This window comes from Manis pentadactyla, chromosome 13 (assembly GCF_030020395.1).
Source record: "Manis pentadactyla isolate mManPen7 chromosome 13, mManPen7.hap1, whole genome shotgun sequence".
Classification (NCBI taxonomy): Eukaryota; Metazoa; Chordata; class Mammalia; order Pholidota; family Manidae; genus Manis; species Manis pentadactyla.
In genome coordinates, this window is record NC_080031.1 from 29,799,005 (window position 1) to 29,822,050 (window position 23,046).

Consider the following 23,046-nt stretch of genomic DNA (forward strand, 5'->3'; position numbering starts at 1 on the left):
ATTAAAATGGCAAAGATCAAAGACAAGGACAAAGTATTACAAGCAGCCAGAGAGAAAAAAAAGGTTACCTACAAAGGAAAACCCATCAGGCTATCATCAGACTTCTCAACAGAAACCCTACAGGCCAGAAGAGAATGGCATGATATACTTAATGCAATGCAACAGAAGGGCCTCGAACCAAGACTACTGTATCCAGCACGAATATCATTTAAATATGAAGGAGGGATTAAACAATTCCCAGACAAGCAAAAGTTGAGGGAATTTGCCTCCCACAAACCACCTCTACAGGGCATCCTACAGGGACTGCTCTAGATGGGAGCACTCCTAAAAAGAGCACACAACAAAACACCCAACATATGAAGAAGGGAGGAGGAGGAATAAGAAGGGAGAGAAATAAAGAATCATCAGATTGTGTTTATAATAGCTCAACAAGCGAGTTAAGTTAGACAGTAAGACAGTAAAGAAGCTAATCCTAAACCTTTGGTAACCACAAACTTAAAGCCTGCAATGGCAATAAATTCATACCTTTCAATAATCACCCTAAATGTAAATGGACTGAATGCACCAATCAAAAGACACAGAGTAATAGAATGGATAAAAAAGCAAGATCCATCCATATGCTGCTTACAAGAGACTCACCTCAAACCCAAAGACGCGCACAGACTTAAAGGCAAGGGATGGAAAAAGATATTTCAAGCAAACAACAGAGAGAAGAAAGCAGGTGTTGCAATTCTGGTATCAGACAAAACAGACTTCAAAATAAAGAGAGTAACAAAAGACAAAGAAGGACATTACATAATGATAAAGGGCTCAGTCCATCAAGAGGATATAACCATTATAAATATATATGCACCCAATACAGGAGCACCAACATACCTGAAACAAATATTAACAGAACTAAAGGAGGAAATAGAATGCAATGCATTCATTTTAGGAGACTTCAACACACCACTCACTCCAAAGGACAGATCCACCAGACAGAAAATAAGTAAGGACACAGAGGCACTGAACAACACACTAGAACAGATGGACCTAATAGACATCTACAGAACTCTACATCCAAAAGCAACAGGATACACGTTCTTCTCAAGTGCACATGGAACATTCTCCAGAATAGACCACATACTAGGACACAAAAAGAGCCTCAGTAAATTCCAAAAGATTGAAATCCTACCAACCAACTTTTCAGACCACAAAGGCATTAAACTAGAAATAAACTGTTCAAAGAAAGCAAAAAGGCTCACAAACACATGGAGGCTAAACAACACGCTCCTAAATAATCAATGGATCAATGACCAAATCAAAATGGAGATCCAGCAATATATGGAAACAAATGACAACAACAACACTAAGCCCCAACTTCTGTGGGACGCAGCAAAAGCAGTCTTAAGAGGAAAGTATATAGCACTCCAAGCATATTTAAAAAAGGAAGAGCAATCCCAAATGAACGGTCTAATGTCACAACTATCAAAATTGGAAAAAGAAGAACAAATGAGGCCTAAGGTCAGCAGAAGGAGGGACATAATAAAGATCAGAGAAGAACTAAATAAAATTGAGAAGAATAAAACAATAGCAAAAATCAATGAAACCAAGAGCTGGTTCTTCGAGAAAATAAACAAAATAGATAAGCCTCTAGCCAGACTTATTAAGAGGAAAAGAGAGTCAACACAAATCAACAGTATCAGAAATGAGAAAGGAAAAATCACAACAGATCCCGCAGAAATACAAAGAATTATTAGAGACTACTATGAAAACCTATATGCTAACAAGCTGGGAAACCTAGGAGAAATGGACAACTTCCTAGAAAAATACAACCTTCCAAGACTGACCCAAAAAGAAACAGAAAATCTAAACAGACCAATTACCAGCAACGAAATTGAAGCGGTAATCAAAAAACTACCAAAGAACAAAACCCCCGGGCCAGATGGATTTACCTCGGAATTTTATCAGACATACAGGGAAGACATAATACCCATTCTCCTTAAAGTTTTCCAAGAAATAGAAGAGGAGGGGATACTCCCACACTCATTCTATGAAGCTAACATCACCCTAATACCAAAACCAGGCAAAGACACCACCAAAAAAGAAAACTATAGACCAATATCCCTGATGAACGTAGACGCAAAAATACTCAACAAAATTTTAGCAAACCGAATTCAAAAATACATCAAAACCATCGTACACCATGACCAAGTGGGATTCATCCCAGGGATGCAAGGATGGCACAACATTCGAAAGTCCATCAATATCATCCACCACATCAACAAAAAGAAAGACAAAAACCACATGATCATCTCCATAGATGCTGAAAAAGCATTTGACAAAGTTCAACATCCATTCATGATAAAAACTCTCAGCAAAATGGGAATAGAGGGCAAGTACCTCAACATAATAAAGGCCATCTATGAAAAACCCACAGCCAACATTATATTGAATAGCGAGAAGCTGAAAGCATTTCCGCTGAGATCGGGAACTAGACAGGGATGCCCACTCTCCCCACTGTTATTTAACATTGTACTAGAGGTCCTAGCCACGGCAATCAGACAAAACAAAAAAATACAAGGAATCCAGATTGGCAAAGAAGAAGTCAAACTGTCACTATTTGCAGATGACATGATACTGTACATAAAAAACCCTAAAGACTCCACCCCAGAACTACTAGAACTGATATCGGAATACAGCAAAGTTGCAGGATACAAAATCAACACACAGAAATCTGTGGCTTTCCTATATACCAACAATGAACCAACAGAAAGAGAAATCAGGAAAACAACTCCATTCACAATTGCATCAAAAAAAATAAAATACCTAGGAATAAACCTAACCAAAGAAGTGAAAGACTTATATTCTGAAAACTACAAGTCACTCTTAAAAGAAATTAAAGGGGACACTAACAGATGGAAACGCATCCCATGCTCATGGCTAGGAAGAATTAATATCGTCAAAATGGCCATCCTGCCCAAAGCAATATACAGATTTGATGCAATCCCTATGAAACTACCAGCAACATTCTTCAATGAACTGGATCAAATAATTCAAAAATTCATATGGAACCACCAAAGACCCCGAATAGCTAAAGCAATCCTGAGAAAGAAGAATAAAGTAGGGGGGATCTCACTCCCCAACTTCAAGCTCTATTATAAAGCCATAGTAATCAAGACAATTTGGTACTGGCACAAGAACAGAGCCACAGACCAATGGAACAGACTAGAGAATCCAGACATTATCTCAGACATATATGGTCAATTAATATTTGATAAAGGAGCCATGGACATACAATGGCGAAATGACAGTCTCTTCAACAGATGGTGCTGGCAAAACTGGACAGCTACATGTAGGAGAATGAAACTGGACCATCGTCTAACCCCATATACAAAAGTAAACTCAAAATGGATCAAAGACCTGAATGTAAGTCATGAAACCATTAAACTCTTGGAAGAAAACATAGGCACAAACCTCTTAGACATAAACATGAGTGACCTCTTCTTGAACATATCTCCCCGGGCAAGGAAAACAACAGCAAAAATGAACAAGTGGGACTATATTAAGCTGAAAAGCTTCTGTACAGCAAAAGACACCATCAATAGAACAAAAAGAAACCCTACAGTATGGGAGAATATCTTTGAAAATGACACATCCGATAAAGGCTTGACGTCCAGAATATATAAAGAGCTCACACGCCTCAACAAACAAAAAACAAATAACCCAATTAAAAAATGGGCAAAGGAACTGAACAGACGGTTCTCCAAAAAAGAAATACAGATGGCCAACAGACACATGAAAAGATGCTCCACATCGCTAATTATCAGAGAAATGCAAATTAATACTACAATGAGGTATCACCTCACACCAGTAAGGATGGCTGCCATCCAAAAGACAAACAACAACAAATGTTGGCGAGGCTGTGGAGAAAGGGGAACCCTCCTACACTGCTGGTGGGAATGTAAACTTGTTCAACCATTGTGGAAAGCAGTATGGAGGTACATCAAAATGCTCAAAACAGACTTACCATTTGACCCAGGAATTGCACTCCTAGGAATTTACCCTAAGAATGCAGCAATCAAGTATGAGAAAGATCAGTGCACCCCTATGTTTATCGCAGCACTATTTACAATAGCCAAGAATTGGAAGCAACCTAAATGTCCATCGATAGATGAATGGATAAAGAAGATGTGGTACATATACACAATGGAATACTACTCAGCCATAAGAAAAGGGCAAATCCAACCATTTGCAGCAACATGGATGGAGCTGGAGGGTATTTTGCTCAGTGAAACAAGCCAAGCAGAGAAAGAGAAATACCAAATGATTTCACTCATCTGTGGAATATAAGAACAAAGGAAAAACTGAAGGAACAAAACAGCAGCAGAATCACAGAACTCAAGAATGAACTAACAGGTACCAAAGGGATAGGTACTGGGGAGGATGGGTGGGTAGGGAGGGATAAGGGTGGGGGAGAAGTAGGGGGGTATTAAGATTAACATGCATGGTGGGGTAGGAGAAAAGGGAGGGCTGTACAACACAGAGAAGGCAAGTAGTGATTCTACAACATTTTGCTATGCTGATGGACAGTGACTGTAAAGGGGTTTATAGGGGAGACCTGGTATAGGGGAGAGCCTAGTAAACATAATATTCGTCATGTAAGTGTGGATTAGTGATACCAAAAAAAAAAAAAAGGCAGTTCCTGTGTGGTAACCTCCAATGAGTTCTACACAAGGGTATAAAGGGCATATAAAAGTGTAGGCAAAGGGTCTGTTTGTGTTTATAAAGAGGATCAAAGCCTAATTTGGCTACCCCGAAAATGAACTAAGATACGCTATGAAAAAGAACTTCCAACATCAGCACTCTCGGGAAGACTCATGCCAGAAGAGGATCATCAAAAAACCCCAACAAAGATCCACGCACTGCTATAGCTGTAGATGCACTCATCCCACCAGTTCCTGGACTTGCCTTGGTAATGAGGAAGGAGATATCTAAGCTGGCCTGTGCATACAGTAAAACAACAAATTTGACTGGATCTATACTGTTGGAACTCAATCAAGAATTAGGAGAAGTGCAAATTGTAGCACTCCAAAATCTTACAACTACAGTCTATTTACTGTTAAAAGAACATAAGGGATGTGAACATTCCCCAGGAATGGGTTGTTTTAATTTGTCTGATTTCTCTCAGACTGTTCAAGTTCAGTTGGACAATATCCACCATATCATAGATAAGTTTTCACAAATGCCTAAGGTGCCTAACTGGTTTTCTTGGTTTCACTGGAGATGGCTGGTAATTACAGGTATGCTTTGGTTATGTAACTATACTCCTATTATGTTAATGTGTGTGCGCAATTCAAGTAGTAGCTTAAAACCTATACATGCTGAAGTTACTCTACAAGAAGATATGTCAAAGAAATAATCAATCTTCCCATGTTTTCTGCCGCCTGCTACTTCTATAGCTTTTCTTCTTCCTTCCTAATTACAACCCTTAAATAGAATTCGTGCCTCGTATCAAATTTACCGAGTATCATAATTCTTCCAAGTGGTAAAGATACCTCAAGACAAATGCTGGGCATAGAAGCTACAGGACATAAATATGCAAAGAAATAAAAAGCTAACTATTTCAAACAATAAGGCCTCTCTCTCACTTACCAACTTTACATTTCCCTGTATGGCCCCGGAAGATGACTGGTTAGCCAGAGACGGGTAAGATTCCTCAAGGGAGGAACAACCTAAGACAGGCACAGTCGCAGGGGGGGTCATCAGGTGAGAAATTGGGGATCAACAGAGGTGAGGCTTAGAACCTCACCCCCCCTGTTCTGAGAGAAATCTTCTGCATACGTGGATGTCTTATTGCCCTGGTCTAGCTTGGATTAACACATAGTCTACAGGCACACACCTGATCATCTACATTTGCTCTCTTACAACACTAAACTATGTTTTCTACCTTTATCTTGTATCTACCTACCACTTCAGCATTTTATTAAAAATAATAATAATAAAGAGAGAAATGTGGTATCCACATATAAATCAAGTATAAAAACCAAATGAGTATTCATATTTGAACTGACTGTTTATAGTTCATAATGCATGAGCAAAACCGAAGGTTTCTGTGATGGCTGCCCTTGTACTGTTCACCATGTAAGAACTTATTCACTATGTAAGAATTTGTTCTCCATGTAAGAACTTGTTTGTTATGCCTCAGAAGATTGGAGACTGACGAAAATTAGGCTTGGGGTGGATTAATGATTGTGCATTGAGGATTGAGTCCCCTATACAGAATTTTATTGTTGTTAACAACCGTTTGATCAATAAATATGAGAGATGCCCTCACAAAAAAAAAGAACATCCAATAGCCCACATGTTGGAGACCCCAATAGACAAGGCGCCCTGCTCCCCACTTCTGCTCAGCCTTTGAAGTTTAAAATTTTCATCAGATCTGCAATTATGCTCAAACACATTCATTATAGCACTGGGAAAAATAACAAAATTTTGAAAATAACCTACTGATATACTGGATATTGAAATTAATCTGATGCACATGATTTTATTCAATTTATTTTTACTATTTTTATTTTAAATATGTATATTTTTCAAATGCATATTTCATAGATTATTAAATTACTGTTATCTTTATATAGCATTTCTATTTATTTTAATCATTTTTATTTAAAAATTTTATTTCTTTGATTATGTATTTACTTCATCATTAATTTAGTCATCAATAGAAAATTGAATAAACATATTACACATTTGTTTCATAAAATCAGCCAGTAAAAGACTGAAGCAATTCTACGTGTACTAATGTAGAATAGTTGCCAAGATATATTAAATGGAGACAGCAAAGAACAGAGCAATGTAAAATTGCATGGTACTGTTTTACTTTAAAAAATGATATTAATCTTTGTATGTATATAAAATAGCTCTAAAAGAATCTATAAGAATCTATTTGGTTGATTCTGAGAAAAGGAATTAGATGGTAGTAACGGGAGGGGAAAATTTTCGTTGCATTTTTTTTTAACCTTTTGAATTTGTGTTACGGCTATAGAGTACTTTTCTAAAAAAGTAAGCCAAATAAATTTAGGTAATTTTCAAAGTAAAGAAATTCCTGGCAAAATATTGCTGTTTGTTACAGTTCCATCTTAACAGTTCCTCTGTGGTCTCTCTCATATTAATGGTTTTAAGAATAATCTAAATGCTGAAAAATTCCACATATTTATATCTTTCTCTTTTTTAAAAATTGAGATATAGTTGACATACAAAATTGTATTAATTTTAGGTGTAGAACCTGATAATCTGATATATGTGCATATTGCAAAATGAGTACCACAATAGTTTAGTTAACATCCATTGCCACTTAGCTACTCTATCTTCTGAGTTACTGACTCATTTACCTCATGACCTATGTGGATAGCTCACAGATATTTCAAAAATTGGCAAAACTAAGCAGTTCTTCCTAATTTACCATTTCCTCACAAAACTGCTTCCCAGGCCTCCCTCATCTCAGTAAATGCTGTCACCATTTGTGACATTTGTCCTTAAGCTCAAGGACGCCATCTAGGAATTATTCTAGCCACTAATTCCATATCATAGAGCCCTGTTGTCTATCATAAATATGTGTGTATTATATATAATACATAATATGTATATTCTATTCTTGTCTCTCCAGTGCAACCCCTTTAGTCCAAGCAATCATCTCCTCACCTAATTTCTACGCCTCCCCTCCAAATCTCTCTCCAATGCCATTCTCTCAAATGGTCTTCCAAAGTCACCTACTTCAAAATAGATCCTCCTGTTGTTCTATCAAACCACTCACTCTATTTTTTCCTGTAGGTCTTCTTAAATTTACAATGACATGTACAGGTGTGTTGTTATCTGCATACGTGCATTCTTTCTTGCTGGATTATAATCTCAGTGAGGGCGAGAGAGTGTCCACATTCTCAGGCTCTTATGCCTACAACCCAGCAAATGCCTGGCACATGGAATATGATTAATAAATTATTCTCAAGTGAATGAGTAAGTTAAAGTGTGATAAACTCTTTCTGTGTAGCAGATATTGTGGTACACATGTGACTTAAGGACAATAAATCTGTTTTAGGATAGCATTTGCCCATGGACTTGTAGCATGGACAGATAGGAAATGAGTACAAGAGGATATTTCCATGTGTGAATAGGTGGATATGATCAATTTTGTTTGCTAGGGCAGGCCAAGGGGCTCCACTGAGGGAATACATAAGTAAAAGGAAAAGATGAGGAACAGGTTTGATTTCCTCAGATGATTTGCTATAATTCTGCTTCACAATTTTTCCAGAGCCTGCCCTACATGGTGACAACTTTCCTTTCTCCCAGGGTGGGTCAGAAACACATATAGTGTCTGGATGGTAGAATTAAGGATTCTGTTTGTTGGGCACCTGGGAAGGGCAAGTGGTAGATTGTGTTTGATTCTAGATGAGATTATTGTGAGGCCCCAGCCATGGAGACCCTAATCCTAACACCACTGGCTGAGGATCTCAAACTGTCTTTTTCTTGGTCCACAATGTGCCTGAGATTGTGAGAACAACTTGTTCTTGAAAGAAGCAAACAAAAAATAACTGGTAAATCCTCTTTATTAAATAAGAAACAAATCATCTATGTACAGTCACTTGTCTGTTGCACCTGAGGAGTTCCCCCTTCTCCTGTGGAAGGTCACACCATGTGACCAAAGGGCAAGCTCAGCAGTGCGTTTAAATACCTATGAAACGTGCAGCTGACTGGCAAGACGTACAGGGCACACGTGTGTTCTCAGTCATGCATATGCAGGAGAAAATGAACCATTTCAATTCCAGAAGCCTTAGGTGAAGAATTATCAGCTTCATTTAAAATGCCCAGGTTTTGCCATGTAAGCAAGCATCTCTTCTAACAATTAAACCAGCTGTTACTCTTCAAGACATGTGTCACTTTCTTTGCATTTGGATCAAACTCCAACTGTGAAGATCCACTGAAGAAATAGAAAAAACCTGCAAATACAGACAAGGGAAATAGGTATTGTTTCAAATAAATAAATTTGGCAACAAAACTCAGACCAATAGTAAAACCTATCTAGAAAGTGTTTATAAAGCTTTACTATGTACTAGGGACCATGCTAAGGGTTTTACATGAATTTTTCCCCATTTATTTCTGCAACAATCCTATGATTAAGTATTTCTTACTCCATTTTACAGAGGAGCAAGTTGAGGTTCAGACCAATTCCGATGCTTGTCCAAGGTCACTCAGTGAGAAAAGGGTTGGAAGCAGTGCTCCATGCCTGCTGTGTCTGATAGCAAAGCCAGACTCTGAGTTACTAGGTTGTTTTGCTTCCAGTCAGATGAAATTCTCTGCTTCTTTGGCAACTGTGATCTCTTTCTTTTCTTCCTACTTCCCCTTCCATACTCCTACTTCCCCTTCCTCACATTGCAGCCTGAGGGGCATGTCTGGCCTCAGAGAAGCACAGCGACTCTTTCAGGACACCACAGATCCTTCCTGGCTCAGCCATTGTGGTGCTCAGTTTATCTTTCAATAAAAATCAGCCTCTACTCATCTCTCCTTGAGTAGGGGAAAAAACAACATTTTTTTTTAACTTTGGGCCCATGGAAAGATAAATATTTGCAACTGAGCAACGCTGGGGATGACTACTTGGGAAAGACAGAGAAAATCTCCCTGGAAATTAGGAGTCACAATAGGGTGGAGTGGAGGAGAAAGCCCGCCAGCCAGTATTAAACTGGGCCCCACCACCTGTGCGGGTTTTTGTACTGACGGCAATCTGAGAGGTAATAGCTCTGGATGTAAGGTAGTGACATGAGCATTTTGGTTTTATCTGCATGTATTAAACAAAATATAGATAAATTAATTATCTTTATGATTCAACACCACTTATTGTATGAAGTGGTCAGATAATTGGTATAAAATTAAGTTGAAATTTTAGCAGGGGGTGAGAGGAGGGAATAGGCTAAAATAATTTTGTTATTAAAAATTATTTCAATTCTCCTCTTCCCTGTGATACCATAGAATGCTTTGATGTGCCCCACTGCCGACAGGATAAGTATCTTCTTACCAAATGTTTCAAAAACGGCATCAACCTTTGTGTCAATCCCTGGGAAGTCATCTGCTGTTTCCTTGGGAAAGCCTGGCTCCATGGACCATCTCTTTTCATCAAATCTGCACCAAGTTAAAGAAACAAAACTCAAAATTGTACAGAGACCATGTTACCAAAATGCATAAATCATGTTGGGCTTAATGTGGAGTTCTAGTAAACTTTCCAAGTGCTGCAGATACATGTCAAACATGTTGAGCACCACAGAAATATGCGACTTTAATAGTACTGTAAACTTAGCTCTCGCCACTGTATCTTCACCAGGAACAGAGGCAACATCCTGATCTAGCAGACGCTGTTTGTTATATTTCTTAAGGCTGGACAGAAAGAGTCTTAATCATCTTTCTATTACAGAGATATGAAAGTGTGAACAAATGCTTGTAATAAATTCAATCATTCATCTCAAATACAGATTTCAAGTTCTCTACCATACTTGGCTCACACATGCTTTCCCAACCCTGCACACCCGGATCTCCTATGGCGGCCACCCAGGAAATGGGGTTGGGATGGGAAACAAAGCACAGGACATGCATTTGGGACTTACTGCTGGACCTCAGTCAGTCTGCCCAGATGACTCAGAATCCAGGCAGATGGCCCAAGAATCAGCTTCTCAGTGAGTTCTGGGTTCTAACCATAAAACCATCCTGCTGTTGCTCATCATCTTAAATAAGCTGCGGTAAAGAGTGGGGAAGCCCTTGAAAATCATAAGATTGGGAAGAGAGGACAAGTGCCCAGTGGGACAATGAGAAGACCTAGGAGACAGCAGGAAAGAGGAAAGAATGCTACATTGTGGCCTGGATTCTCAGGGCTTCTTTCAAAAAAGAAAAATGCAGTTGGGTTTGGAGTCCAGCACGGAGAGCTTTCTGGAGGTGGCGAGCCTCTAATCAGGACTTGAAGGTTGGGTGGGGTTTGGGCAGCTTGGGGAGAGAAGATGGCAGTCCGGGCAGGGGGGACAACAGCAAGGGAAGCTCCAGCCTGTTACACGTGGCACCCAAAGCAGGAATGCTTAAGGAGCACCTGATTTCGGGCACTGCTGCATTTGAGAGTAAACCCTTCCCCACAGTTGTCTAAAGCCCAGTTCTTCCTACTGAGAAGCAAGCAGGGCTAAGAGTGAGGTAGGGGATTTCCTTAGAGCAAGAAATTAATTTCTCTAATTAGGGTCAAAGTCATCCCAAACTCATCTTACTTCCAGTATTTGTCCTCGACAAAGAAGTATGTTTTCTTCTTTTCCTTATCAGAAGTGGCTGCATCTATTTTCCTTACTGTTGGAGGAAAACCCAGGGTTTGGATATTTCTTGGGTACCCTGCTTGTACCTCATTTCCTCTGATGGCCCAGAATTGGTTTCCTGTTAAAATAAATAATTCAGAGTCACATTAAATTTTTAACAGTTAAGTCTTTTGGTTTTAGAAATACTTTTTAGCACCTTTGATTTTCATAGTACAAGGGAAGTCAATATTTTACATTTAATCACTATCTCAAGGCAAACATTTAACAAAAATTTGCAGATTGAATGAATGAACATAAACCAAATAAGGGAATTTACAACTCTGAGCAATTTATATTCCTGTGTTCATTTTTATCATCTATAAAATATAAATAAAATAATACCAGTCCTGGTTATTTCTTCATTACAGAGTAATAGTGTAGACAAAATGTGCCATGGTAGAGAAAATTAAAGTCCTATTCAATTTTCCAGGTAAAGAGTTTATGTCAACAAATTAAGGAAATTATATAATAATTACCTTTAAAAATGAAAACAGTATCCTTGCTAATAACTTCATATGCAGCATCCACTCCTGAAGGAAGATTTGGCCAAAATGAAGAGATCAAATAAAATCCAGTTTCAGGTGTCCTGAGTGTTTTGCGCCAAAAATGTCTGAAATAAATATGAAAATAAATGAAGTTGGAAGCAATCTTTCACCTTTAGTGAAATGTTTTCACTTTTTTCCAGCATTTTTTCTCATTGTCCTGCCTCACTCATTCCCCCATTCCGTCATCCTCTAGGCTCCATGACAGACAGAAATCAAGTATATCACCACTGGGAAAGTATCTTTCCTTTATCTTCAGACTTCCTGCACTGGACTTCCTGCCATAAGATTCCAGAGTAACATCTTCTATGACAGAAAAGTTATCTTACAATGCAGTGCAAAAAACCCTACAATTCATGCAAAACTGTGTATATTGTTATGCCATCACATATATTTTCAAAAAGGTAGGCAGAAGTGTCCGCATGTATATATACTATGTAAGTATGTTGTTATATATGCACATGACAATCCTGGAAGCACATACAAGAATCCTTGACTGGGGATGAATTTGGGGAGAACTGAGAAATCAAGGGTCAGTCATGTGAGGGAGACTTGCTTTTAACTTTCTTCCTATTGAATGTTTTATCACATGCATATTTATCTAGCAGTGAATAAATTGATTAAATGTAAAACTATCCTGGTGGCATTTTTAAAGGAGGTAAAGATAAAATGATTCTCAAGTTCTACTTGTGCCTTTTGAAAAGCAACCATGGCTTCTGATATTTAGGAACAACAATTAGAAGACAAGAATCAAATCATCTTAAGTCTTTGAAAATGAACTTGGCGATTTTAGGAAAATGTGAAAAATGGAGGGCCAGATTTGAATGATTTCAAGTTCAGAGAAAGCATGTTTGCTTTAAATGTTAAAAAATCTGTCACACTTCTGTTCATTTTCCTTTCTAAGCCTTGCATATCAAAAGAAAAGATAGGACAATATAATCTGGTCTGACCTGTCTTTAAAGAACAGGATTTCCCCCCTCAGAGTGCTGATTGCATCGAAGGACAGAGCAGGATCACACATGGCCGGTGTCGCAGATCCTGGAGTCCCAGATTCTGTGGGTACTTCCGGGTTATCATGGGAATCAGGGGGAGATCCTAAAGGGGATAGATGTGCAGATGCAAACATTAGGAGAAATGTGATGCTTCTGTCAATTTATATGCTTTCCAAACATTCTCAAACTGCTTTGAGTTGAACTGCAATTGCTTTATGCAGCATTTTAAATATTCTCTAAGACCAGCCCTGCAAGGCTACAATGCCTCATTTTTCCAGCATCACTCACCATACAGGGACTGAATGCCATTCACATCATCTTGAGAAAGATGGAACTGTGTCAGGTCTGTGAATTTGTTGTAGACTGGGTACATCAAAGCTTCAGGGTCAGAGGAGTGAAAGAGACCCAAGGAATGGCCAAGTTCATGGGCAGCAACGAGGAATAAATTGGTCCCTGTTTAAAGAAACCATAAATGCTAGTTACTTATTCCTTAAATATATGTACATTGCACAGGTCAACTGTGTATTATATTTGTTTACTTCACAAGACCAAATAGGGCTTTTTTGCCTTGTTTTTTGGTTAATTGATCAATTAACTTAATCCATCACTTAATGAAGAACTAGCATTTTTCAAGACTTATTCTTGAAATCCATCTTTGAGACAGTGTCTAGCCATATGCACTCCCTCCCTTCTCCAGCCTCAGGAGCCTATTAACTTCGGGCTTCTTAACCCATGAAAACAAGGTCCCTTTTCTTGTACTCGAGTAGAATGAACCCACTTGTTTAGCACATTAGTAAACATTTCTCTTCATTGGTCAGTGAAAAGCTAAACACATTTCAGTGTATTAACATTTGCCAGTAACAGTATCAGTTAAATGAATCACAGTTTATTCATTTCAATTCTGAAATCCTTAATCATACTCCTGTTATTTTACATTGGACTATTGCATGCATAACCTTTTAGCCTCATGATTATTCTTAAGTACATATTGGGTCTGAAATATTAATAATATCATAGGATTTGCGAGATTGGATTAAAATGTGTCACTAAGGAGATTTTTGCTGCACAAATACTAGCTGTATTCGGATTTTTTTCCTTCAATTATTAAAAGGAAAAAAACAAAGTGCTGAAATTGGAAGTCATTTGGTAATTATATTTGACATACCAAGTAAGTCAGTTTTAATTTATAAGTGATATCAGTGTAGCTTGTGATCCTAGTAAAGTTCTCATTTGAGACTTTTCCTGAAATATGTTAATTCAATCAATCCAAAGATTTTTATCCAGCCCTAAAACCTAAAAACCTCATGTGTGTACTGTCTACAGAGATTCTGTTTGCATTTTGGTTATAAATCCCGATTCAATTTCAGAAGTAGCATTATTTGTTTCAGCCAGTTATTTGAAAACTTTGGAAGCCATTCCTCAAAATATACAGTTATGAACTGAGAAATATTCTTCTACCTAAAAATGTCTGGACATTGTATCTGGGGTTTAGTCCTTTCTTTCAGAACAAGTCCATAAAAAGTCTTAACTTAGTAAAATGTTGATTTTACCCGAAAAACCTAAGGAGGTACATAAATATCTGAAATTTAATTCTCATTTCTGTTTTGAAGAGTAAAGAAGTAATTGGGAGAAATTTCCCCTAGTTGGGTATAAGCAATATCCAGGGCAGAGCATGTAGACTTAAGGCAATACTCTATCCCATGGATACCTGCAATTTGATGTAATAAGAGATCATTCCTAATTATGGTCCTAAGATTACCTTAGAACTAAACTCATCAGAGAAATACTTTATGATGCTTCCTACATTGAGTTTATCAAGACAGAGAATAAGCTTTAGACAACTGAAAACATTTTCAATAATGACTAAAACAAACATATATGCTGCTGATCCTTGACCCATGGGGAAATCCAGAACACCCCATTTCTTGACTAATCTTTGTTAAGACTTTACCAAATATAAAAACAACAAACACCAAAATCATTCTGAGAGATGTGTGACTCACCTAATGTGTCTTCTGTCCATTGTTCATCATCATCAAAATGAGCATCTCCATAAATCCCTGGCCCAGGTGCATAGGCATGAGCCAAAACTTTCCCAGGTCCATCAAAAGGGATAAAGTCTCCATGTTCTAAGAGAGAAAATGTTTCACTTGAAAGAGGTAGGTAATAAGATCTCTTTGGAACCTTTTCTAATAAAACACCACCAGATAGATGGACGCGTTTCATGCTTTGTGTTGTAATTGTTGCAGTATTTTTTACCTCTAACCGCAAAGGTGATCATAATGTCAGCCTCTCCTTCGTAAATCCGGGAGAATGTAAGTGGAGTCACCTCCTCCCAGACTTTCAGAGCTTTCTCAATAGCAGAATCAACAGCATCTTTTGGCAGATCCAGTGTATAACCTACAATCCTTTAAGAGAAAAATTGAAGAAGAAACAATTTTCTCTTCTGATAGTAATTTACGAAATCTTGGTACTATGCGAAAGCCTCTTTGGCCCCATTACCTGTAAGTGAGTTGAGATTTCCTCCACTTCGGCATGCCGGGAAAGATGCTGAAGTAACCGACATCTGGAACCCCACACCTGGGCTTGCGCATCATTTCCAAAGTGTCGGTGTCCAGCTTCCCTGTCACCTCCAGCCCAAGGAACGTCTGCATTTCTTGGATTTTTTTAACAACAGGACTACTGTCCTTTCTTCTAAAAAACTGCTTCACATCTTTTGGAAGGTTGTAATAGTTTTCTAGGTATTGCTAATGAAGTAATAAGTATAGTTTTTAGGTCATTCTTGTGATTTTGTAGCCTTTTATAGTAAATTGCAGTTGCTCGGTTAACCTCAGGTATTTCTCTAACTTGCTGAAATTAAAATAAGTGTCACATTCTGTTTAACTCTTCAGTTACAGACTCCCCTTCACTTTTGTTTTATCTTTGTATGTCTGCGGCTTAGTTTACTACCAAAGCCATGAAAAGTGGAAAATTGAGAATACCTAGTGACGTGAAAAGAGAAAAACAAAACATTTCTTTGGGCATAATTGTGTATTTCAGGAACATCTTTCAATTCCCTCAGCTTTCCACTTTATGCCTCCCACAGAACCTGGCTTAAGAAAAAAAACTGGACAAATCCTTGTGTCTAAACATGACATTACCAATATAAATATATAAGTAGGCTAACAGTGCATTAAAGAGGTTCCAAATCAAGATATATCTCATTTTCTCCACTTGCTATTCAAGTACCTCAAGCGCCAGTGCAGCTGCTGCTAGGGCATTTGTGATCTTAGGAAAACATCCAGTACTTTATAGCCCTGCCTTGAACTATTCCTACATGGTACACTTAAACCACTCTAGGTGAGTCTTACAAATGGAAAGCAGAGTTGGCTTTCCCCGCCAACCCTGCCTGTGAATGTGAGGGCTGTTTGGGTTCATTACCTGAACAAGGTCCAGGCTGTCATCCTTGTCCTTTGCTCCTCTGTCCAAGGGGTAGGCTGAGCACACTGCCACACACAGCAGCAGTGCAATAGGAAGATTCTTCATTGCCACTGAATTCATTCAGTTCTGCGTTGTCTTAATGCCTTGCTCTCTGCCAACCTTCTAAGTCCACCCTCTAGAGCCCAACTTTTATAGGGTGACAATGTTCAGATCACCCGCTGCTTGACTCATGATTGCTTTCATCTGAACTGGAGGCAGGACCATTTCCAAAAATTCCAAATCCAAAGTAAGATGATACAACCGACTTTACTAATTTCTCTCAACCTTCTCAATTTTGGAAATCAAAACAGTGATTAATCTCCAGGAAATGCTTCCTGTCTCCTGGTAAGGAGAAAACCAGCTTTTTTTTTTTCCGTACTCTGGAAAAAAAAAGTGACTAGGCAATTTATGTTTGTATGTTTGAGAGGAGAAGTAGGCTGACCTGGTAAATAAGTCAGAATTGTGCAGAACTTTTAGATGTAGTTTTCTTTTAAGGAGAACTTATTTAAAATCAAACGTAATAAGATGTGAATGAGTGAAAAGCTGTGCATACTTGGCTATAGTCTGAACTACTAGATTTTATGAAACAGAGGAAATAATATCAAGAATTAAACTGTAAAAGAGTTCATTCTTTGAGTCTCTGATTTGAAATACCTTAGTCCTTGAGGAGGGAAAGCTCATGCGCAGGACAGAAAAAAGACTGTGAAGAAGGAAGTGCATCCATTCTCTTTTGGTTGGTTTTAATTCTGTCCCCAATTCATCAATGGATGACAGACCTGTAACAGCTGCTCCATGGAAACTAGGAGAATTGAAGTGAACTTTGCTCATTGGACTGAAATTCGCCTCCATGTTAATCTTCCACATTTTTCTTACTTTCTTTCAATCTCTTTCCCTCCTCCCTCAATTCAAATGAGTAGATACAGCACTTTGAAGTTTTAAAAAAAGCCACCCTAAATTATCTTCCCATGCAGTTCATTTTTCTTCTCTCCTTTGCTGCCTTCCCTTCCCTTTCCTTCCTTCTCTGTCGGGCAAAGCACGGCTCTCATCAATTGCGTATAATACATGTATATACGGCTCTCATCAAAAGTATAATACATGCTTTAAGGAGAGACCCCGGACGTTCCCAGAGGACAAAACTTTGTTAGACCTAGTAAGTCATCTTGCCACCTGCCACCCTCCCAATATCCCCCACCAACCTACCCCCCCTTACCTTACAGAAACAAAGCCAAAAAGGAAAATTCGAAAGAAGTCCAAATGCCAAGGAGAAAAATTTACACTTACTAAATATTTGTGAAGTGCACAACAGTTTTATTCACCACACTTTGTTTTTCCTTTATATACACCACACTTCTTTTTTCCTTTGTTTGCTTGTGTATTTGTTTACTAAAGAGTAGAACATCCTGTGAGAATTAAGTAAAGTGTTGAATAAAAATGCTGTGCACTCAGTGGAAGTTAATAAATGTAAGTTTTGCTCGCTCCCCTTTGTGTCCTGTTGGTAAAACTGTAACATTTCCAGAGAACCTCGCCTGGCTTTAGTGCATTTGCATATCCTCAGGGGTGAAGTTCATCCCCGTGTCAGTGGGTAATTACCTGGGAAACTGAGGGCGTGTCTGAACCTGAGAGGTTAAGGGGAGGGGCTGGCGTGCTTGCTGGTTTGCTTACTTCTGGAGCAGGGGAGAGAGACGGCGCTGGACTGCAGTTTGTAAGCAATAAACGGGTTTTAAACTTCATTTCTCCTTTGACTGATTTAGGTTTTTAGAGGTATTTTGCCCCTGGATTTCATCTCCCTGGACTTACAGTCCCTTTTGCATTTTCTCATTTTGCTTTATTTGTTTGTATCATTCTTTACAAACATTAGACAGATGTCACCCAATATGTATAAAAGATGTGAGAGGATTGCTCAGTGGTAGTAAGATCTCTGCAACCGCAGGTGTACAGATGCCTAATGACTTGGCAGGGGACTATACGTCAAATTGAAACATCCATTTCTAGACTAGATTCTGTCTAAAGACCCTTCAAAACTAGTGCTCTACATTCATTTGGGGGGAAAAAATCTGTGTCTTCTCTTGATTGGTCTAAGGCGGAAATATTTGTCTATATTCATGTCAGCATGGCTAAGGGGTTGGAGTGCTAACAGGGGTTGAACAAAAATGAATTCCTGAAAGGAACTATGGAGTCAGACAGAGGAGGGACTTAGAGAGTAAAAGCAGAATTGCTGTGGCAGCTACGATTGTCAATTCCTTCTAAGTTAAGGTTTTACCTTCATAAATTTTCTCTGGTATCATAACTTATAAAAATATATTTAAAGTTTAGAGGGAAGTCTGACAGATAGGTTTATTTTCTCAGCTGTTCAAATGTGATTGGCAAAATGGCTCATGTTCCTGAAAGAAATTCAAAAGTCTGCTAATGCAGACCTTTGTCATCTTTTAAAACAGCTTCAAAGACCTTTCTGAAAGACCTTCCTTGACCTGTAGGAAGAGTTCGTTACTTATTTCTTAATGGAACCTTGTGCTTGTCTCCGTTGCTGATTTTCACACTGACGTATGGTGCAATGGTTCACCTACCTGCCTCCTCTGTATTACTGTGAGTTCTAGAAGCAGGGACTGTGTTTCATTTATTTTTCTACTCCTAATATTTAGAATGGTGTCTTGCACTTGACAGGTACCCCAAAATTGCTTGGAGAATTAATTAATATACGAATTATGAATGAAAGTCTCAGCAAAAGTCAAATAGATGAAGGAAGTAAAAAATTAACAATCCTTGCAGATGTTTCTAAATCCCTGGATCTTACATCTGGGAATTTACATTTGTCAGATTGACAAATATCCCAACAACTGAATTTTTTTAAGTTTTATTTTCTTTGAAGATTCAAACCATCATCTTAAGTCTCTCTAATAAGAGAATAATTAAAGACATATATGCTCAAAATCCTCATCCCTATGTCTGTTGGATTCCCAAACTAAGACTGTAGAATCAGGGAGTTTCCTGACAATACATGGAAGTAGTTGATTTGCCTTTTGTAGATTACATTTTAAAAGGCAATGCAATGAGAAGAAGCAGGTAGAATAAAGAGTAACTGTGTGAAAGAAGGAAGGAGGAAAGGAAAAGGGAGGGAAGAAGGAAGAAGAGAGCAGGGCAGGGGAAGAGAAGGGAAGAGAAGGAAGAGAAAGAGTAAACGATGCAGAGGGGAGCTGCAAACACTGGTAAGATAATTCTTTTTCCTCATAGAAATGGAAGTGATTATTTCACAGAACAATCATTTGTTATGTAGCTAAAATATATACAAGGGTAGGATAATGGTTGACCTTATAATATAATCTGACATATAAACCTGACCTCCACAGAAATTAAATTTAAATTCAATCAGATCCAAAGTTGAATTCAAAAGCCACCAGCTCATCCAAGGAGCATTCTGATAATAACTTTTCACGTTTGTCTCCCAATTTATCATGCTTCTCTCTGACTAATCAGACAAGACGTGACATGATCCTTGCCACAACCAGCTGATAAATCACTGTTTCAACTATATATTCATTTATCAAGTGTCTGAGTCTTAGTCTTAAATGTCTCAGAATACCCAAACTGCGAGTGCAGATTTGGACATAATATTTCAAGGGGAAATTAAGAGAAAAGGTGGTCAGACTAGTGATTGAAAAATAGGACTGAAGGAAGGAAGAATGAAATGAAGGAATGAAGGAAGGAAAGAAGGATATAAATCTAGTAGAGGAGGTGACCCTTGCTTAAGTGACTCCATAAGGAATAAAGAAGGAAGTCATGCAGGAATTATGCAAAGGGGAAGGTGTTTGCTTTAGCAAAAGCCTGCAGGAAAAGCCACAGATGTGTGGACATGGAGGAAAATCCTAGGACAGAATAAACAACTATGCAGAGTCAAGAAAGAGTCTGACAGAGAATGATGGAGTTAATTTTTACTGTAGTAAAAAGTGTATGAAGGGTAGTGATGAAAATGAAAAATAAAGATGTGGAAAGATAGGTTGAAGCCTGTCTGTGGAAGGCCATTGATCTCCAGGTAAGATGTTTGGTTTATTTTATTAGTGATGGACAGCCACGTTTCCACAAAATATTTTAAATAAAATTTTATATAGTTCCATAAGGTTTTATACTTTTATTGTAGAAAATTTATAATATATAAATATAGAAAGTAGAAAATAAATCATGTATAGTAATGCCCAAGGAGAAAAATGCTGTATTTTCTAATAAATTTTAATACCTGTATATTTTTTCACATCATACTCATGAGGGAAATTTAGAAACTTTCATTTATTTTTTTTCCCCACAATTCTGAATCTCATCAACCAGAAAGAAGTACTAAAAAGGCAATATATTCCCTTGGAATCGTAGGATAAATTGTAGGATAAAACATATTGCTTACAAGTTTTCTAATGTATGTTTTTCATGGTTGAAATCAGACCATATATGCTGATTTTCATGACTGTTTGCCACAGGAACTTTCAAACATTTTATTTGGAAGGTAAACTAGACTAGAGAAGGGAATTAGGAGCTGACGATATCTGCACGTGGATGGCTCAGTCTTTTTTCATTTATAAAAGCATAATAACTCAGATCACTCAACATGAGTGGTAAAAATGTTGAAATTCATCTTGCAAATTCCTTGGCAATGATGATGGCCATTATGTAGCTCTAGGCAACTCTGATTTTATGGAAAGAAGGATAGCATTTTGTAATATTCTTGGCATAAGTACTCCAATTGCATAAGCAGAATAACATAAAGTTTTTAGTGGTACTCTGACAGGCACTATATTCCCTCTGATTATTGGGTTAAAAATGTTTCTTGAGAAACTCTTTCTCAGATGAGGATTAGAGTGGCAGCAGAAGGGGAGCAGGGGTGAGAAACAGCATGGACAAAGCATAACTCCCAATTGCCAAGTCCACCTGACAGCCGTCTTTCAATTAGAAAACTGACTTTGCCAGACAAACTGTAAAGACAGCTCTGTTAAGCTTTTGAGAGCCTGACTTATACATCCTGGAATTGTTCATTTTGAGTCAGTTGGCAATTGTATGTGTCTTTATGTAATTTTTTTGCAAGGGTGGTTCAGGAGTGAAATTTATTGATCGTAGCATGTCTGAGCATCTTTTCTGTTAATCTCTCTTATGGGAGATATATTGCATGGGTATCTAGGGTCACAATTTTATTTCTTTCTTCCCAAATCAACACCCATTTGGTAGAAATATGTTTTCAATATTTTCTAGTTGATAGAAAAATAAATGTCCTGGCCCCTGAGCAGACATGTGAGAAGCAAAGTATCTTTCTAGTTCTTTTAGACCAGAGTTCCTCAGGTTTCCCAAGATATAGATAGGCTTCTAAATTATTTTTTCCATAAAATTTCAGTGTCCCTATAAACTGGAAAAATTCATTCTAAAATAAGCAGCCTTGCTCTCAATGTTATAACCTTTCTTCTTCTTTTCATTTTATTTGCTGTAGTGCAAGTTTGGGAAAGCCTGTTTCAGTGACTACCAGCCAGCATCTTTAAAAACATAACTACAGGATAGATAGATAGACAGATAGATAGACAGATAGATAGATAGATATAGATAGATGATAGATAGATGATGATAAATAGATGATAGATGATGATAGATAGATAGATAGATAGGTAGATAGATGGATGGTGATAGATGATAGATAGATAATAGATAGATAGATGATAGATAGATTGATGATAGATGATACATAGATAGATGATAGATGATAGATAGATTGATGATGATAGATGATAGATAGATAGATAGATAGATAGATAGATAGATAGATGGATGATAGGTAGATAGATGACAGATGATAGATAGATAGATAGATAGATATAGATAGATGATAGATGATGATAAATAGATGATAGATGATGATAGATAGATAGATAGATAGATAGATGGATGATAGGTAGATAGATGATAGATGACAGATGATAGATAGATAGATAGATGATAGATTATGATAGATGATAGATGATAGATAATAGATAGATAGATAGGTAGATAGATAGATGATGATAGATTAATGACAGATAGGTAGGTAGGTAGATAGACGATGACAGATCGATGTTACATAGATGATAGATAGATAGATGATACATAGATAGATAGATGATGATAGATAGATCATAGATAGATCATAGATAAAAGACAGATGATGATAGATAGAAAGATAGATAATGATAGATAGATGATAGATAGACACAGATATAGATTACCTATATCTATACTGTGGAGTGCAAATTAAAACATATTTGAACTGCTTCCCTTCAATATATTCTATCCCTGGGATACTAGGATTTTGGGAGTGGGAGCACTTCATTTTTTCACATTTAACTTTTTAAAAGACTACTAGTTTAGAGAAGTTTTGGTTTCATAGCATAATTGAGGGGAAGGTGCAGTAAATTCCCAGATACTCACTGCCCCAACATATGCTTAGCTTCCCACATTATCAACATTCCCCACCAGAGTGATTCATTTGTCACAACTGGTGAACCTAGATTGACATATCATAGTCACCCAAAGTCCATAGTTTACATTGTGTTCACTTTTGGTGGTGTACTTCCTGTGGGTTTGGACAAATGTGCAATGATGTGTGTATGTCATCATGGTATCATACAGTGTTTTCACTGCCCTGAAGATCCTTGGTGCTCTTCTTATTCACCCATCCCTCCCCCAGCCCCTGGC

At 37.8% G+C, this 23,046-nt stretch overlaps 1 protein-coding gene and 1 long non-coding RNA gene across 2 annotated transcripts in view; one reads left to right on the forward strand and one right to left on the reverse strand.

Moving 5' to 3' along the window:
* The window catches only part of LOC130680153 (uncharacterized), a 35,423-nt gene extending 25,301 nt beyond the window's left edge, over nt 1–10,122 (forward strand). Inside the window, exon 3 of the long non-coding RNA XR_008993201.1 lies at nt 10,006–10,122. This is a non-coding gene — a long non-coding RNA (uncharacterized LOC130680153). The remainder of the gene's footprint in view (nt 1–10,005) is intronic.
* On the reverse strand, nt 8,571–16,494 carry LOC118921147 (stromelysin-1-like). Its single transcript, XM_036902774.2, has 10 exons — nt 16,312–16,494; nt 15,394–15,638; nt 15,151–15,299; nt 14,895–15,020; nt 13,180–13,344; nt 12,850–12,994; nt 11,834–11,967; nt 11,277–11,436; nt 10,052–10,155; nt 8,571–8,978 (listed from the first exon to the last, which is right to left on the reverse strand). Exons 1-10 carry the CDS (start codon nt 16,429–16,431, stop codon nt 8,878–8,880), a joined length of 1,449 nt encoding a protein of 482 aa, XP_036758669.2. The 5' UTR covers nt 16,432–16,494; the 3' UTR covers nt 8,571–8,877.
* Nucleotides 16,495–23,046: the final 6,552 nt, after the last annotated feature.

Bases quoted from the DNA above. Each gene is read 5' to 3' on its own strand.
- LOC118921147 (XM_036902774.2), bottom strand. From the start codon at position 16,431: ATGAATTCAGTGGCAATGAAGAATCTTCCTATTGCACTGCTGCTGTGT. The intron at 15,021-15,150 runs GTAAAAAATACT...TTTCTCTCTTAG, and splicing joins GATCACCTTTGCGGTTAGAG to AACATGGAGACTTTATCCCT. The intron at 8,979-10,051 runs GTAAGAAGATAC...CTGTATTTGCAG, and splicing joins TGCCGTTTTTGAAACATTTG to GTTTTTTCTATTTCTTCAGT.